Here is a 12,772-nt window from a genome sequence, read left to right as displayed (position 1 = left end):
CCGTCTGGTAAGAATTAACCTTTTGAAGTAAAAAGTCCTTATCACTTGCAGAATGACTCAATTAACAACGGCTGTCAAACACTGGACAACTATGGCTACTACCATTCGGGACTATTGCTTCTTAACAATGATCTGAGACTTAGTCTATGCTTTAAACTATTTGCTATGCTTCTGAAGGTGGCAACAGCATCTGAAACTCCACAACTGAAGCTTCCCATTCCAATATGATAACCTCCAGGTATGTAATGCGCTCCTGATCTTAAGATCTAATGTGGGATTTTCGTTACCTGCTTAAAATACTCATCCTAAAGGTCCCCACTTATCTAGAATCCCCTGATCTTCACTTGTCTTCTCCCATAATACTATGAACTGGAGTTACAACGACCTCTTTCTCTCTCTTAATCGTGCTTAGAGAGAATTTTATTATCAAATTGTACTGAGAATATTATACCTCGCTAAATGGAGTATAATTCCTGAATTTGACCCAGGGGGTAAGGTCACTTTTCGGAATAAGCATAGTTTTATGTAGATGACCGGTTTCCTTTCAAACCAAGATCTGGGAGATTTCAATATACAGTCAGTCATCGTCTTTCGGATTTCAGTCACCCTTTTTTAAAGCTGTAACTTTTTTTCAAATAAATCCCTTTTCTCTTAAGGAACTTGATTGCAGTTTGCTTGAATTAGAAGTTTTCATAGGAGAAGTCAAGGATATTTTGAAAAAGAAAATTAAACAAATGATTATCAACTTTGAATAGTTGAAATCCTTTACTTATATGAAAGAATGAAAAACCTTGATTCTCCAGGAAATGAAGACTATCGACTCAGGTAAGCTGCTAAAGGTACGCCCTGTTTATTGGTAAGAGTTTTGAGCCTTCCAAAGACGAATGCAGCTATTTGTAATTAATTCATATTTGTAATACTACCTGAGTACCGTATCAGTCCTAATGAATGACTTTCGTCTAGTAATCAGTAGCCTGGAAAAGGTATACATAATATTACAGCCAATGCAACTCATTATAGAGGCCTGTTATTGTGCTGTACTTTCTTAGTTTTTTGCACAATAAAGTGTTCTCTCTCTCTCTTACACCTCTGTGGATAACTGGTTTCCTGAGCGCATCAAGAGAGAAGGAAAACAGAAGGACAGCAAAACGCACTTAAGAGTCTTAGCTGATCTGAAAGTTATGGGATATTTGTCATCTAAGCCCATAGAAGTGAAGCAGTTTTCACCACTATGCCTTTATGGTAGAAAAAGTAACGATTTCGGGGTTCAGAGAGGAATAAAAGAGTAACAATATTTAGAGAACGCTGTAAACCCCGGTTCAATTCATTTTCTAGCATCCCAGCCAAGGAGATGAATTTGCCATAGAGCAGTTTGGGAACACTGAAGAATAAATAAATAAATTACTACTCTTCCCCCATTTTTAAAGAGAAGCCCTAGGCATCTGTATTGCAGAGAAGACCTTGACCTGAAAAAATTCCTGAAACCATCAAAAGTAATAAAAAATAACTTGGCTATGCAAGTTTAATTATATATAAGCAATACAGTTAGGTGAATCGGTAATAAAACACTTCATATGTCACTGTCGTGTCTTGTATCTGGAGACAGCCGTTGTTAAAGAAAATAGTGAAATATTAAAACACACACAGTGATATAGGAAAATGGAAAAGTGTTGCTTTAAATTTACAGATGCCATACAGGAATTGGCATTAGTGAGAATTGCCTTTGAGAGACATTGTCCAAATACACAAATATATACAGTATATAATATATACAGTATATATATATCAATAATATATATATATATATATATATATATATATATATATATATATATATATATATATATATATATATATATATATATATATATATATATATATATATATATATAATACACACACACACACACACACACACACGCATATATATATATATATATATATATATATATATATATATATATATATATATATATACACATATATATATATATATATATATATATATATATATATATATATATATATATATATATATATATATATATATATATATATATATATATATATACTGTGGTGATAGTAAACGATTCTGCCAGAACAATGCTACCTTAGGCATGGCCAACGGCTAGGGATTCTAATGCAGTGTGCACCAAGGCTATGGACTGCTTAGTTTAGGGGAGTTAACCTGCAGGTGAATAAATGCCCCATAAAGGATGGCTGATCCTCTCCCTCTTGAGGCCCATGAGAACCAAATAGTCTCTGCACAGTCCATTTACTGAGGACTGCCATAGCTCCCTCAGCCAGTGGTTTGGAGCACAACTATACTGTACCTCAAGTGAAAGAAGCACCTGACAAGTGGGAGGGAATGTCCCCTGAATGGCATATGAGCCTCCTCTCCTATGGCCACTGGCAGTCACAATTTTCACTTTCGTGGGATCCACGAAAAGAAAATAATAGTATCCCTGCCTCTCTCCGTGGTGTGAAAATAACCTAATGGCTGGAAGCTTGAGGTATGCTGCCGCATTCACAGTACTGATGCTTAAGAAAAACCAGAGAAGAAATTAAAAATCTAGGGATTATGAAAGTGTTTGGATGCGATACACAAGAGAAAACTACATAATAGGTGATTTATCCAAGGAGAGAAAGCTCGACGTTTTGGATCTTAATGAGACAAGAATAAAAGGACAGTGTACGCAGGGACTGAAAGGAAGAACAATGTGATTGTGCCTAGGGTAGCTGGAAGGTGTTAAACTAGAGATACTAGTATTAGGAAAATTGTGGTTATGGGTGGAAAGAGCAGATGAGTGGTAGTTCAGGGATTGCATAAAAGGACTGAGGGTGAAAATTATCAAATTTATACTACTTTGTACGTATGGTCCAAATATGGAATAGAAAATGCAGTCAAGATAGGTGAAAGTTAAAAAGAGATGGCAATATTAGTAGGTATGGAGAGTTCTTTGGGTAAGTGAGAAATGAGAAAGTTTTGTGGATATGTGTTAAGGAAGAGGCCTGATTTTTGGCAATACATGGTTTTCCAAAGAAGATTGTTTATAAGAGAATGGTGAAGAATAAAGTTTGCTATATATAATGTCATTGGACAGAGTATATAGAAGAGCAAGATGATGGAAAAATGGTGATAGGAGGGTGAACTGAAAGTAAATCTGTTCATTATTATGTTGAAGCAAAAGCAAGTATCAATAAATTAGATGAAAATGAGGCTGTAAAAGCAATTGGGGCGAGTGAGCTGGATAAGAAGGAAGTGGGAAAAGCATGTATGGAGAAAATGGGAGAACTGAGAGGGAAGGATTAGTTGAGGATTATGCAAAAGGTGGGATCATAGGTGCAGTAGCAATGTTTGAGGGTACGCGAGAGTAGGAATGACGGAATGAGGAAATAAAAGGTTCAGTATTGGAAACATGAAGATTATTTGAGGTGCAGTTGCATGGCAGAGGAGATCACATTCAAGAAGAAGAAAGTAGAAAACAGTTAGGTAACAAGAACAGGAGGAAGGTAAATGCCAACTTTAAGGAGAATAAAAACAAATGGATCTCAAGATGAAAGATACAAATAGAGAAATGCTGTCTCAGGTGACTGTAGTCCTGGCTCGACAGAGTATTGTGAAGATTTGTTTAATATGGAGAACAGAACGGATAGAACTAGATGATGCGGGACTGGAAAATAGTAACATAGGGAGACTGAAATTCACCACTATCTTATAATGCAATTACCCTAGGAGGAAAAAATACCCAAACATTGCTTCGTTCCTTTGCCTTAAAACGATGAGACGTACACAGGAATAGAAATTTGCTCATGGATTTCGCTGAAGTGAAGGCGAAACCAAGCCCATTAGAAGGAGCTTAAATGAGTTAAATGTCACTCACTATGATGATGGAACACGCCAAAAGCAAAGCTCGGCCTGGGATATCAAGTGATGTGGGGAAAGTGACGAAGAGCTTGCTGTCTTTGAGTGCAATGCCCCCGAGGTCATTCGGCGATGACGCTGGTACGACCTGAAAAAAAAAGGAAATCATTAATCTTTTCTGATCCTAAGTGCCCATAGGTTGTATAGGTGTAATTTCTAGAGAATGTAAGACCCCCATAATCGTCTGTAAAAAGAAAGGTCAGAGATATGGGGATACTAACCCCATGGTTGGTGTGATCCTTGCTTTGGAACAAAATGGTAATACATCATGCAGCCACCCTCTCGGGGATGAAAAGATATACAGTATAACTAGGTCTATATCTACGTCTTTCTATCTATACACACATTATATATATATATATATATATATATATATATATATATATATATATATATATATATATATATATATATAATGTATATATATGTACAGTATATATATATATATATATATATATATATATATATATATATATATATATATATATATATATATATATATATATATATATATATATATACATATATACACACATTATATTATAATGTGTGTATAGATAGAAAGATATAGATATAGATCTAGTTATATATATATATATATATATATATATATATATATATATATATATATATATAAAATCATATCATATATAATCATATCATATAAAGTTTTTCTGAGCGTAAATGCAATTGTCTGTGATATATGCAAATTCAAATATAAAGAATTAACTGTCGTATTTTGGTTGAAGATTATCACAGTGTAACCTTAACATGACATGACTTATCCCAACAAATAACAAAATGTCAAGTCACTGAGCTGATAAGAAATCCAAATGACATTCATTGTTGATCCGAATTAAAGAAGGGAAACGTAAGCCCACCCAATGGACCAACCCACTGGAGCAACGTGTTTGAAGATGTGGGCGATTCAGTTCTATCTGACTCATGTTGCAGTTCAGGCAGGTATTAATTATTTGTCGGGATCATTTACCTTTATTTATTTGTTAGTGTTCTTTTTTTAGGTTTTCATTTGTTTTCGCTTGTGAGAATCCTTCTGTGTAAGCTTCCCTTCCAACTTAATTATGGTAAAGAAATTGGGAGTAATCGACAATTTCTTCCAACCTGGATATAGAGATGATTTAGCTGGATTACTTTTTCGAGTAATATTAGTTATAAAATCATGAACAGAGTGTGGAAATCTGTGCTCAAACGATGGAAACATTCTTCTAATTGAGGGAGGATGTAGTTGACAAATACAGGCTCATAAAATAAGTCATAAGAGATTAATTGCAAGACCAAATGGGTATGCAGAGAAATTCCACTTTTACTAATAGTAAATGGATGTAAATTTGATAAGTTATTGAAATAAAAATGTACAGAGCAATTGCTGTTTATCCCACAGAGCTTTTAGGTATACACAATGAGCTATCAACTATACAATAAATGTGCATCGCTGTCGAACTTCTCAGTTCCGGAGGTCCTTTATTCCTCCCACCGTTGGACTGTGGAACAGTTTCCCCTGAGGATGAGCAATTGGAACTTCAGAAGTTTAAGCGAAGATGGAATGCATTACTAACCTGATACTGTTCATCTTGCATTTTAATAATTTTTTATCTATTCATGTGTTCATTCATTTTTTTTTTTTTTTTGATAAGTAAGATCTCGTCTTTCTGTATTTCACTTTACTTCCTCTTAATTCTTCCTAATGAACACTATATTCTTTGGAAGCTTAAATTTCAAGTCAATGGCCCCCGTGGCTTTGTTCCATATGAACAGGTTTCATTTAATGAATAATAATAATAATAATAATAATAATAATAATAATAATAATAATAATAATAAACGAAAACATTTCCAATACAGGTTCATCAAAGGACGGCATGGTGACGAACTGCACGGACTAAATGAGGCTGCCCCGAAATTCCTTTTCTTATTTTATTTTCTATATTTGTAATCTTTTATTTTATTTTATCTCATCCATTTATTAATTTTCTTCAAGTTCTTAATAAAGGGATGAGATAAAAAAAACATTTTTAAAAATTACAAAGATGAAAACTAAAATAAGAGAGGGAATTTCGGAGCAGCCTCATTTCATCCAAGTACTTTTTTCTTCCTAATGAACACCATATTCTTTGGAAGCTTGAATTTCAAGTCAATGGCCTGGGTGGGCTTGTTCCGTATGAATAGGGTTCATCTTCTGAATAATAATAATAATAATAATAATAATAATAATAATAATAATAATAATAATAATAATAATAATAATAATAATAATAATAATTTCGTCACTATGATCTACTTTTATGAACCTGTATTGGAAAGTTTTCGTTTATTAATTGATAGTAAATTGCTTATGCCTGAAAACTGTGCGATAAACAGCAATTATTCAGTACATTTTTATTTAATAGCCAAACCAATTTACACATCCATTTACCGTTAGTAAAAAAGGTGGAATTTCTGGGCATACCCATTTGGTCCTTACTGTTAATCATTTATGATCTGTTTTATGATCTTGTATTTAAGGTTTTCGTCTTCAGTGGATAGCACATTGTTTACAGCCAAAGGCTCTATGGTGTAAATGCCAATTATCCCGTCCATTGCATTTCAATACTCTGACCAATCTTTATCCATTTAACTTTAATGCCTAATCCAAAACCCAAGTCAAATTTCTTTTGCTAAACAGTACCTGGTATGACCTGTCATCGCAAGGGCAGCAGGTCATTTCAAGCAGCTTGATGTTGCAAATGTCCTCACCAGTTGTAGATTTCAGGTGAAAATCGCTGTCGATGTCACCAGCCATGTCACCAAGCTTCATGTCGGGTCCCAGCTTGACCTCGCCTTCCTGCAGAAAAAAAAAACGAAAATTATTTTCTTATTACTGATGCAGAAATTTGTGGTCTTTCAAACTTCAAAAGTTGAAACTATGTAGAATTTAAGTGATTTAATACCCATGATTCCATGAATTTAAGAAAGTGAAACTCAAAAGATTACAGTTTTCAATACAGACTTATTTCTACACAAAGAATATCCTGTTAAAGATTGTCTTTAATTTTAATACCATGAAGAAAATGGTTACTTAAGTGAATATTTCGCTTTTAATCTAAAAACAGTGAAGCTTAAAACAAGTGGGCAAAACAGGTTATAATTGATGACCATTGTCTAGATCTAGCAACTTCATTAAACGTACTATTTTTGAAAGAGAGGATCTTTATTTGTCTGATAGACCTGTTCAGTGGTCAAGCTCTTCCTTCAGGCAAAAGAGTTTCATTCATTTCTATTCTATTTGCGCTTCACATTCATCCATGACGCTTTCATGGAAAATATAATCTTCCCAAACTGCATTTGACTGCTTTCTACTCAAGTTCATCCAAGGGCTATTCAGCACCTATAACTGTAAACTCTGTTCTCTAATCAATGCAGGGGGTTAGAGCCATCAGTGCACCTCTCGTGGTACACTGTAGGCAGTGTTAAATGATGTTTGCAACGCCCCTTTTGTCCTTAGCGGCACCCACTTTCTAGCTTTTTACTGTTACCTACATCTCCACATTCTTTAGCCTTGCTGTTCAACATCTCTAACTATTACTTCTTTGTGTAACAGTGAAGTGTTCCCCTAACTCCACCTTTATTTCTTGGATCGCTTTATCTTGCTGTCCAACCACTCAAACTCCATCTTTTCACCGTCCTAAGCGCTGAATGGGCGCAAGTGTCCCATAAAAATAATATAAACTCTAATATACAACTAACCCTACGCAGGACTTCGTGAGGACTCACAACAGAAGGACCTAAATTGTTATAAAATTTATTTAACCTCTAATCCACAACTAACCCTACGCAGGACTTCGCAAGGACTTACAATAGAAGGAATCCGGCTGAAGATGGACCAGTTCTCGCACACGTGGATGTCGAAGGAGGGAATGAAGGAGTGAGTCGCCACTCCGAAGGACAACTTCTGTCCGTCGCGTCTCCGGCTTCCCAGGACGGGCGCGTCCTTCGGCGCCATCACGATGAAGATGATGCCTTTCGCGCCGTTTCGGATGATGTATTCATCGCCTGAAGGGAAGACTGGTTGATTCGTTTTTCTTACACTGGCGTCGCGGTGACGAATGACAGGGTGCTATATATATTAATAAGTTCAGACGAAGCAATGCCTGATTCAGACTAATTAATGGTTTTATCAGAAAAAGTCTCGCCTGGGATTTATAAACAAGTCTGCGTTCATCCTATTTACACGCACGCTTGCAAACGTACACACGCACACAGTAGCACGCGAACGAGCGCACACATGCACACAGACACACACACATGCAATAAAGATCCAGGGATTAATTATTTGCATGACATATGTGGCGAGAAAGGAGAAGCAATTAACTGGAAAATGGAGGATTTTAAGATTTTTTCCTTACAGGAGCTAGAAGTCAGGTTGGGGTAAAAACTATATCATTAGGAAACACATGCATGTTGTAAATTTCTGTGTACACAAATGACTGGATTGGACTTTAAATAATAAGCAACAACATTTTACAAAATAATAACTTGAAACTTACATTATACTTATGTGAAGTGCCCGTTAAAAATATTTTGATGAGTGTTTAATAGAGTTAGATCGATAAATCAATGATGAACAGAGCTTTATAAGAAAACATTCACGTAATAAATTCGTAAGATGTACTCCATAAGAAACAAATACTTGACATTACCAGCTTTAAACACCAGCCAAGAAAAACCACATCACCGAACAAAGGCTAAATTCCGGAGAGATTATATATAAAAGCCAATCCAGATATTGATCAAGGCCTGACATTAAGGTTGTACGAACAATACCCAGTTATTTTTGGTAACGATGTAACACCATGTACGACGATTCGATGATCCAACCCCGCACCGCCCTCCTCACTATAATCACCAAGATTATGATCAGCGCCTTAGGGAATTTCTCTAGGGACTTCCCTAGGGCTCTCCCTAGGGATCTCCCTAGGGATTTCCCTAGTGATCTCCCTTTCCGGGTGGTCGATAATTACCGTGATTCGTTCTCCCAGCTATTCTGGGGCTGATGGTCGCCACGGGCAGGTCAGCCAGGAGGTTGAGGCCATGGTACACCCATCGGTCCTCCAGGGTGGCGAAGAAGGGAGTCTCCTCCTTCCCCTCGACGGACGGGAGGTTCTGGTTTCCCTGCGGAGTAATGGAAGGATTTGAGGAGGGGGAAATGACGGGGGAAGATGATGATGATGATGGCAAAAATGAATCGTTGCTGTAAGAAATTCTAATGGGTCTTGTTATTACCGCGATAATGGAATGGGCAAGGGAGCAAATGCAGGAGACATGACGGCTGAAATGAATGCTTTTATGGAAGAGATTCTTCCGGATTGTAATTTTTTCGGCAATTTTGCTATTATTGTAATTATGATTACCAAAATAATGGAGGGTGTGAGGATGGAAATTTAGGACTGGCGACAGCTGAAATGAGTGATGTGATACATTACACTGGGGCACCAATCTTTCGGGCATTTTGCTGATGTTATTTGGGGATGCTGTCACAGTAATGGTATGCTTGTAGGGTGAGTTTGAGGATAATCTGATTTGGTGATTAGTTCGTATTAACGTGGAGTCAATACAACAAAGGTCATTGACGAGTAATCACCTCTAGAGAAATCTACATTCTTATACTACAGAGATACTGATCACTTGAATAAAATAAACTGGATATCAAGTAGTAACACGAAAATGAGATCATCATTAAGACATGTAGTTGGCTTTGTTATTATTATTATTATTATTATTATTATTATTATTATTATTATTATTATTATTATTATTATTATTATTATTATTATTATTATTATTATTATTATTATTATTATTATTATTATTATTATTCAGAAGATGAACCCTATTCTTGTGGAACAAACCCGCAGGGGCCTATTGACTTGAAATTCAAGCTTCAAAAGAAAATGGCGCTCATTAGGAAACAAGAGAAGTCTAAAGGAAATACAGAAAGAAGAGATCACACTTATTAACATTAACAGTATTAACAGTTTCCAGAACCGAAGGACTTTGACCAACTAGTCAAGAACAAATCTGCTTCTCTTTATTTCTTATTCCAATGAGTTACATGCATTACTTGTACCCATCATTCTAGTTTATCTCAGTAGACCACGCAGGACTCAGACAGTACTATAATAGAACGGGGTAACATCCATTAAATCCAACCGTCCTTAGAACATCAATTCCAGTGAATAACACTGAACTCTGCATTAAAATTCGGGATAAGATGACAGCGGCAGTGGGTCACATTGTAGCTTGAAAAAAATAATTAGTTGAAAATGAGGAGCGTCGGGGTTTAAGGGACCTAACATGAATCACTGGACAGCAAATATTAACAATAATTATTGACTGGTGACAACATCAAACTCAACCTATCCGGTAGAAATTTGTCATCTAATTCAATAACCTAAACATAGATAAATAAATGTGATAATCAATTTTTGAAAGAAAAATATTCTGTATTCTAAAATCTCAATAAATTCTTTATTAAAAATATCTCGTTGCCTCAAAAACGAGGTTTTATAAAAGTAATATTCAAGGTCTTTCATTTCCATATTGTCGAACTTGGATGCTACAATTAGATTATTACGGAAGATGCATAAAAAAGTTTATGACATTTTGAAAGATAAAATAATGATGTTCTGATATTTTCCATTGTTTATTGCCTGATCAAATAATATCTCCTTGACAAGCATCACTTCAAAGTTTGAAGCTTTCTAATCCGTTTGAAAGCAGCAACTGAAACTGCTGAACTGCTTTCAATCTTACAAGCACAGAAAAATATATGTACTCTGCTATATATTATACAAGTATACCTGGGAGGTATATGCTTGCAGATGATGACTCTTGCTATTACAGCGTGCATTAATAAAAAAAAAAAACTTAGTTACATCAAGGGGGAGATAGAGCCAAGTGCATGCATGTGCAGTTATTGAATTGCGAAAATCATGCATAAGTTGGTCTCTTAATGACACGTTTCCAGTAACGCTAAGGCCGTCTGTCGTCACAAATGGCTCAAGATTTTCTTTTCTTTTATTCATCAGGCTTTCTGACCTCTCACTTTTTATACATCGTATCTACTTCCCCCAAGTAACCATCGATTTCTCTGGAGTAACCTTTGTTCAGTGTGCTTGTACACTGGTGCTGTCCATGGATGTAGGCGCCTTTCGTTTCTTATAGAGAAATGTGCTGTTCTTGATTTGTATTTCTTGCGCTTATGTATGTATATGTATACACACATACACACTCATATATATATATATACATACATACATAAATATATATAATATATATATGTATATATATATATGTATACATATAAATAAATATATATATATGTATATATATATACATGCATACACATATATATGCAGTATATATGTATATATATATATATATATATATATATATATATATATATATATATATATATATATATATATATATATATATATATATACACATATATATAAATAATAACTCTGTTATGCTGTTAGCAAAAACTAAGAAAATCTCGTTATTATTTGCTTCATAATACATTTATCCTTGAATTAATAAATATGATGGATTACTCTCTTCCGCTTGGCCAGTCAGTTGCCACGTGCCAAAAAAATAATATAAATAAATGAAACCAACAGAATCGTTCATTGTCTTAAATTCATCGCTTCTTAATCATTCAGCAACCTAATCGACCTTCATGTCTCACACGAAAGTCCTTTTTTTCCCTTGTTTTTTTACTGACGCAAATAATCCGGATTCCATCAAGACGAATCGCACGGCAGTAGTCTTAACATTCATAGTATCGCGTAATATTCCGCGGCATGAGAGCGTCGATACACTGACGTCATCGCAAGCACATTTCTCTCGAGTTCTACTGTGCACTCCTCCGTAACGATCGCCATATTACCACTCCATAATACCACTCCCGTGTGTAACGCGGTCAACTTATGACTGTAATTTCCAGCCACATTTAAGGTTTATTTTCGTGAGTTTCTGCCTCAGTAAAGACCGCCGAGGACATGAGTTATTAGCGTTACCCAGCGATGATATTTATGATGCAATATTTCTCAACGCGTTATTCAGTTTCGTATTAGAGGAGTTACAACATCTTTCCTGGGTGAAATCCTCTTGTAACTGGATATTGATTTTGTAAATCTTTTTAGACTTGTCTCTCATTTTCTGTGACAAGATTTCGGGATGAGAAATGTCTGTGTCTCGACAGTCCTCTGTACTGCACCGATTCTATTTGTTTTATTTTTATTCAGATCGTCCAATAGTTCAGAAAAAATATGTAATGTGGGATATATAAGGAAGGAATATAAGATTTAAGCGATGGCCAAGGGCTGGGCCTATGAAGTCATTCAGCGCTGAAAGGAAAACTGAGAATAAAGGTTTGAAAGGTGTAACAGGAGGAAAACCTCGCAGTTGCATTATGAAACAATTGTTAGGAGAGGGCGGAAAGTAAGATGGAAGAGAGAGAGAATATGAACGGAATTACAGTAAAAGAAATGAAAGGGGTTGCAGCTAGGGGCCGTAGGGACGCTGCAAAAAACCTTAAGTAATGCCTACAGTACACCGCGTAAGGTGCATTGATGGCACTATCCCCTTACAGGGGATATGCGATATGGTCTAGCCTGATCATTTAAAGCCTACCAAAGCCTTACTCGTGAATAAGCCCACTTGCATGGGACATGACTCAAAGTTTATTCTCTTTCATATGAAAACCCCGATGAGGCTGACAGCTCTGTAATCTTTTCCAGGTCAGGCCCGCTGGGATCCGGGGAAACGGAAGTGTGAAAGGAATCC

The 12,772-nt window shown here is 35.6% G+C and overlaps 1 protein-coding gene across 1 annotated transcript in view; it reads right to left on the bottom strand.

Annotated features, from left to right (window-relative positions):
• The window catches only part of LOC136848673 (uncharacterized), a 35,461-nt gene that overhangs the window by 794 nt on the left and 21,895 nt on the right, over positions 1–12,772 (bottom strand). The window contains exons 6-9 of the mRNA XM_067121123.1: positions 8,944–9,094; positions 7,779–7,975; positions 6,612–6,767; positions 3,885–4,013 (exon numbers count right to left, since the gene is read on the bottom strand). Of these exons, the coding sequence (XP_066977224.1) occupies positions 3,885–4,013; positions 6,612–6,767; positions 7,779–7,975; positions 8,944–9,094 (633 nt within the window). The remainder of the gene's footprint in view (positions 1–3,884; positions 4,014–6,611; positions 6,768–7,778; positions 7,976–8,943; positions 9,095–12,772) is intronic.

This window comes from Macrobrachium rosenbergii, chromosome 19 (assembly GCF_040412425.1).
Source record: "Macrobrachium rosenbergii isolate ZJJX-2024 chromosome 19, ASM4041242v1, whole genome shotgun sequence".
NCBI classification, from domain to species: Eukaryota; Metazoa; Arthropoda; class Malacostraca; order Decapoda; family Palaemonidae; genus Macrobrachium; species Macrobrachium rosenbergii.
This window is presented reverse-complemented; position numbering and strand designations above follow the sequence as displayed.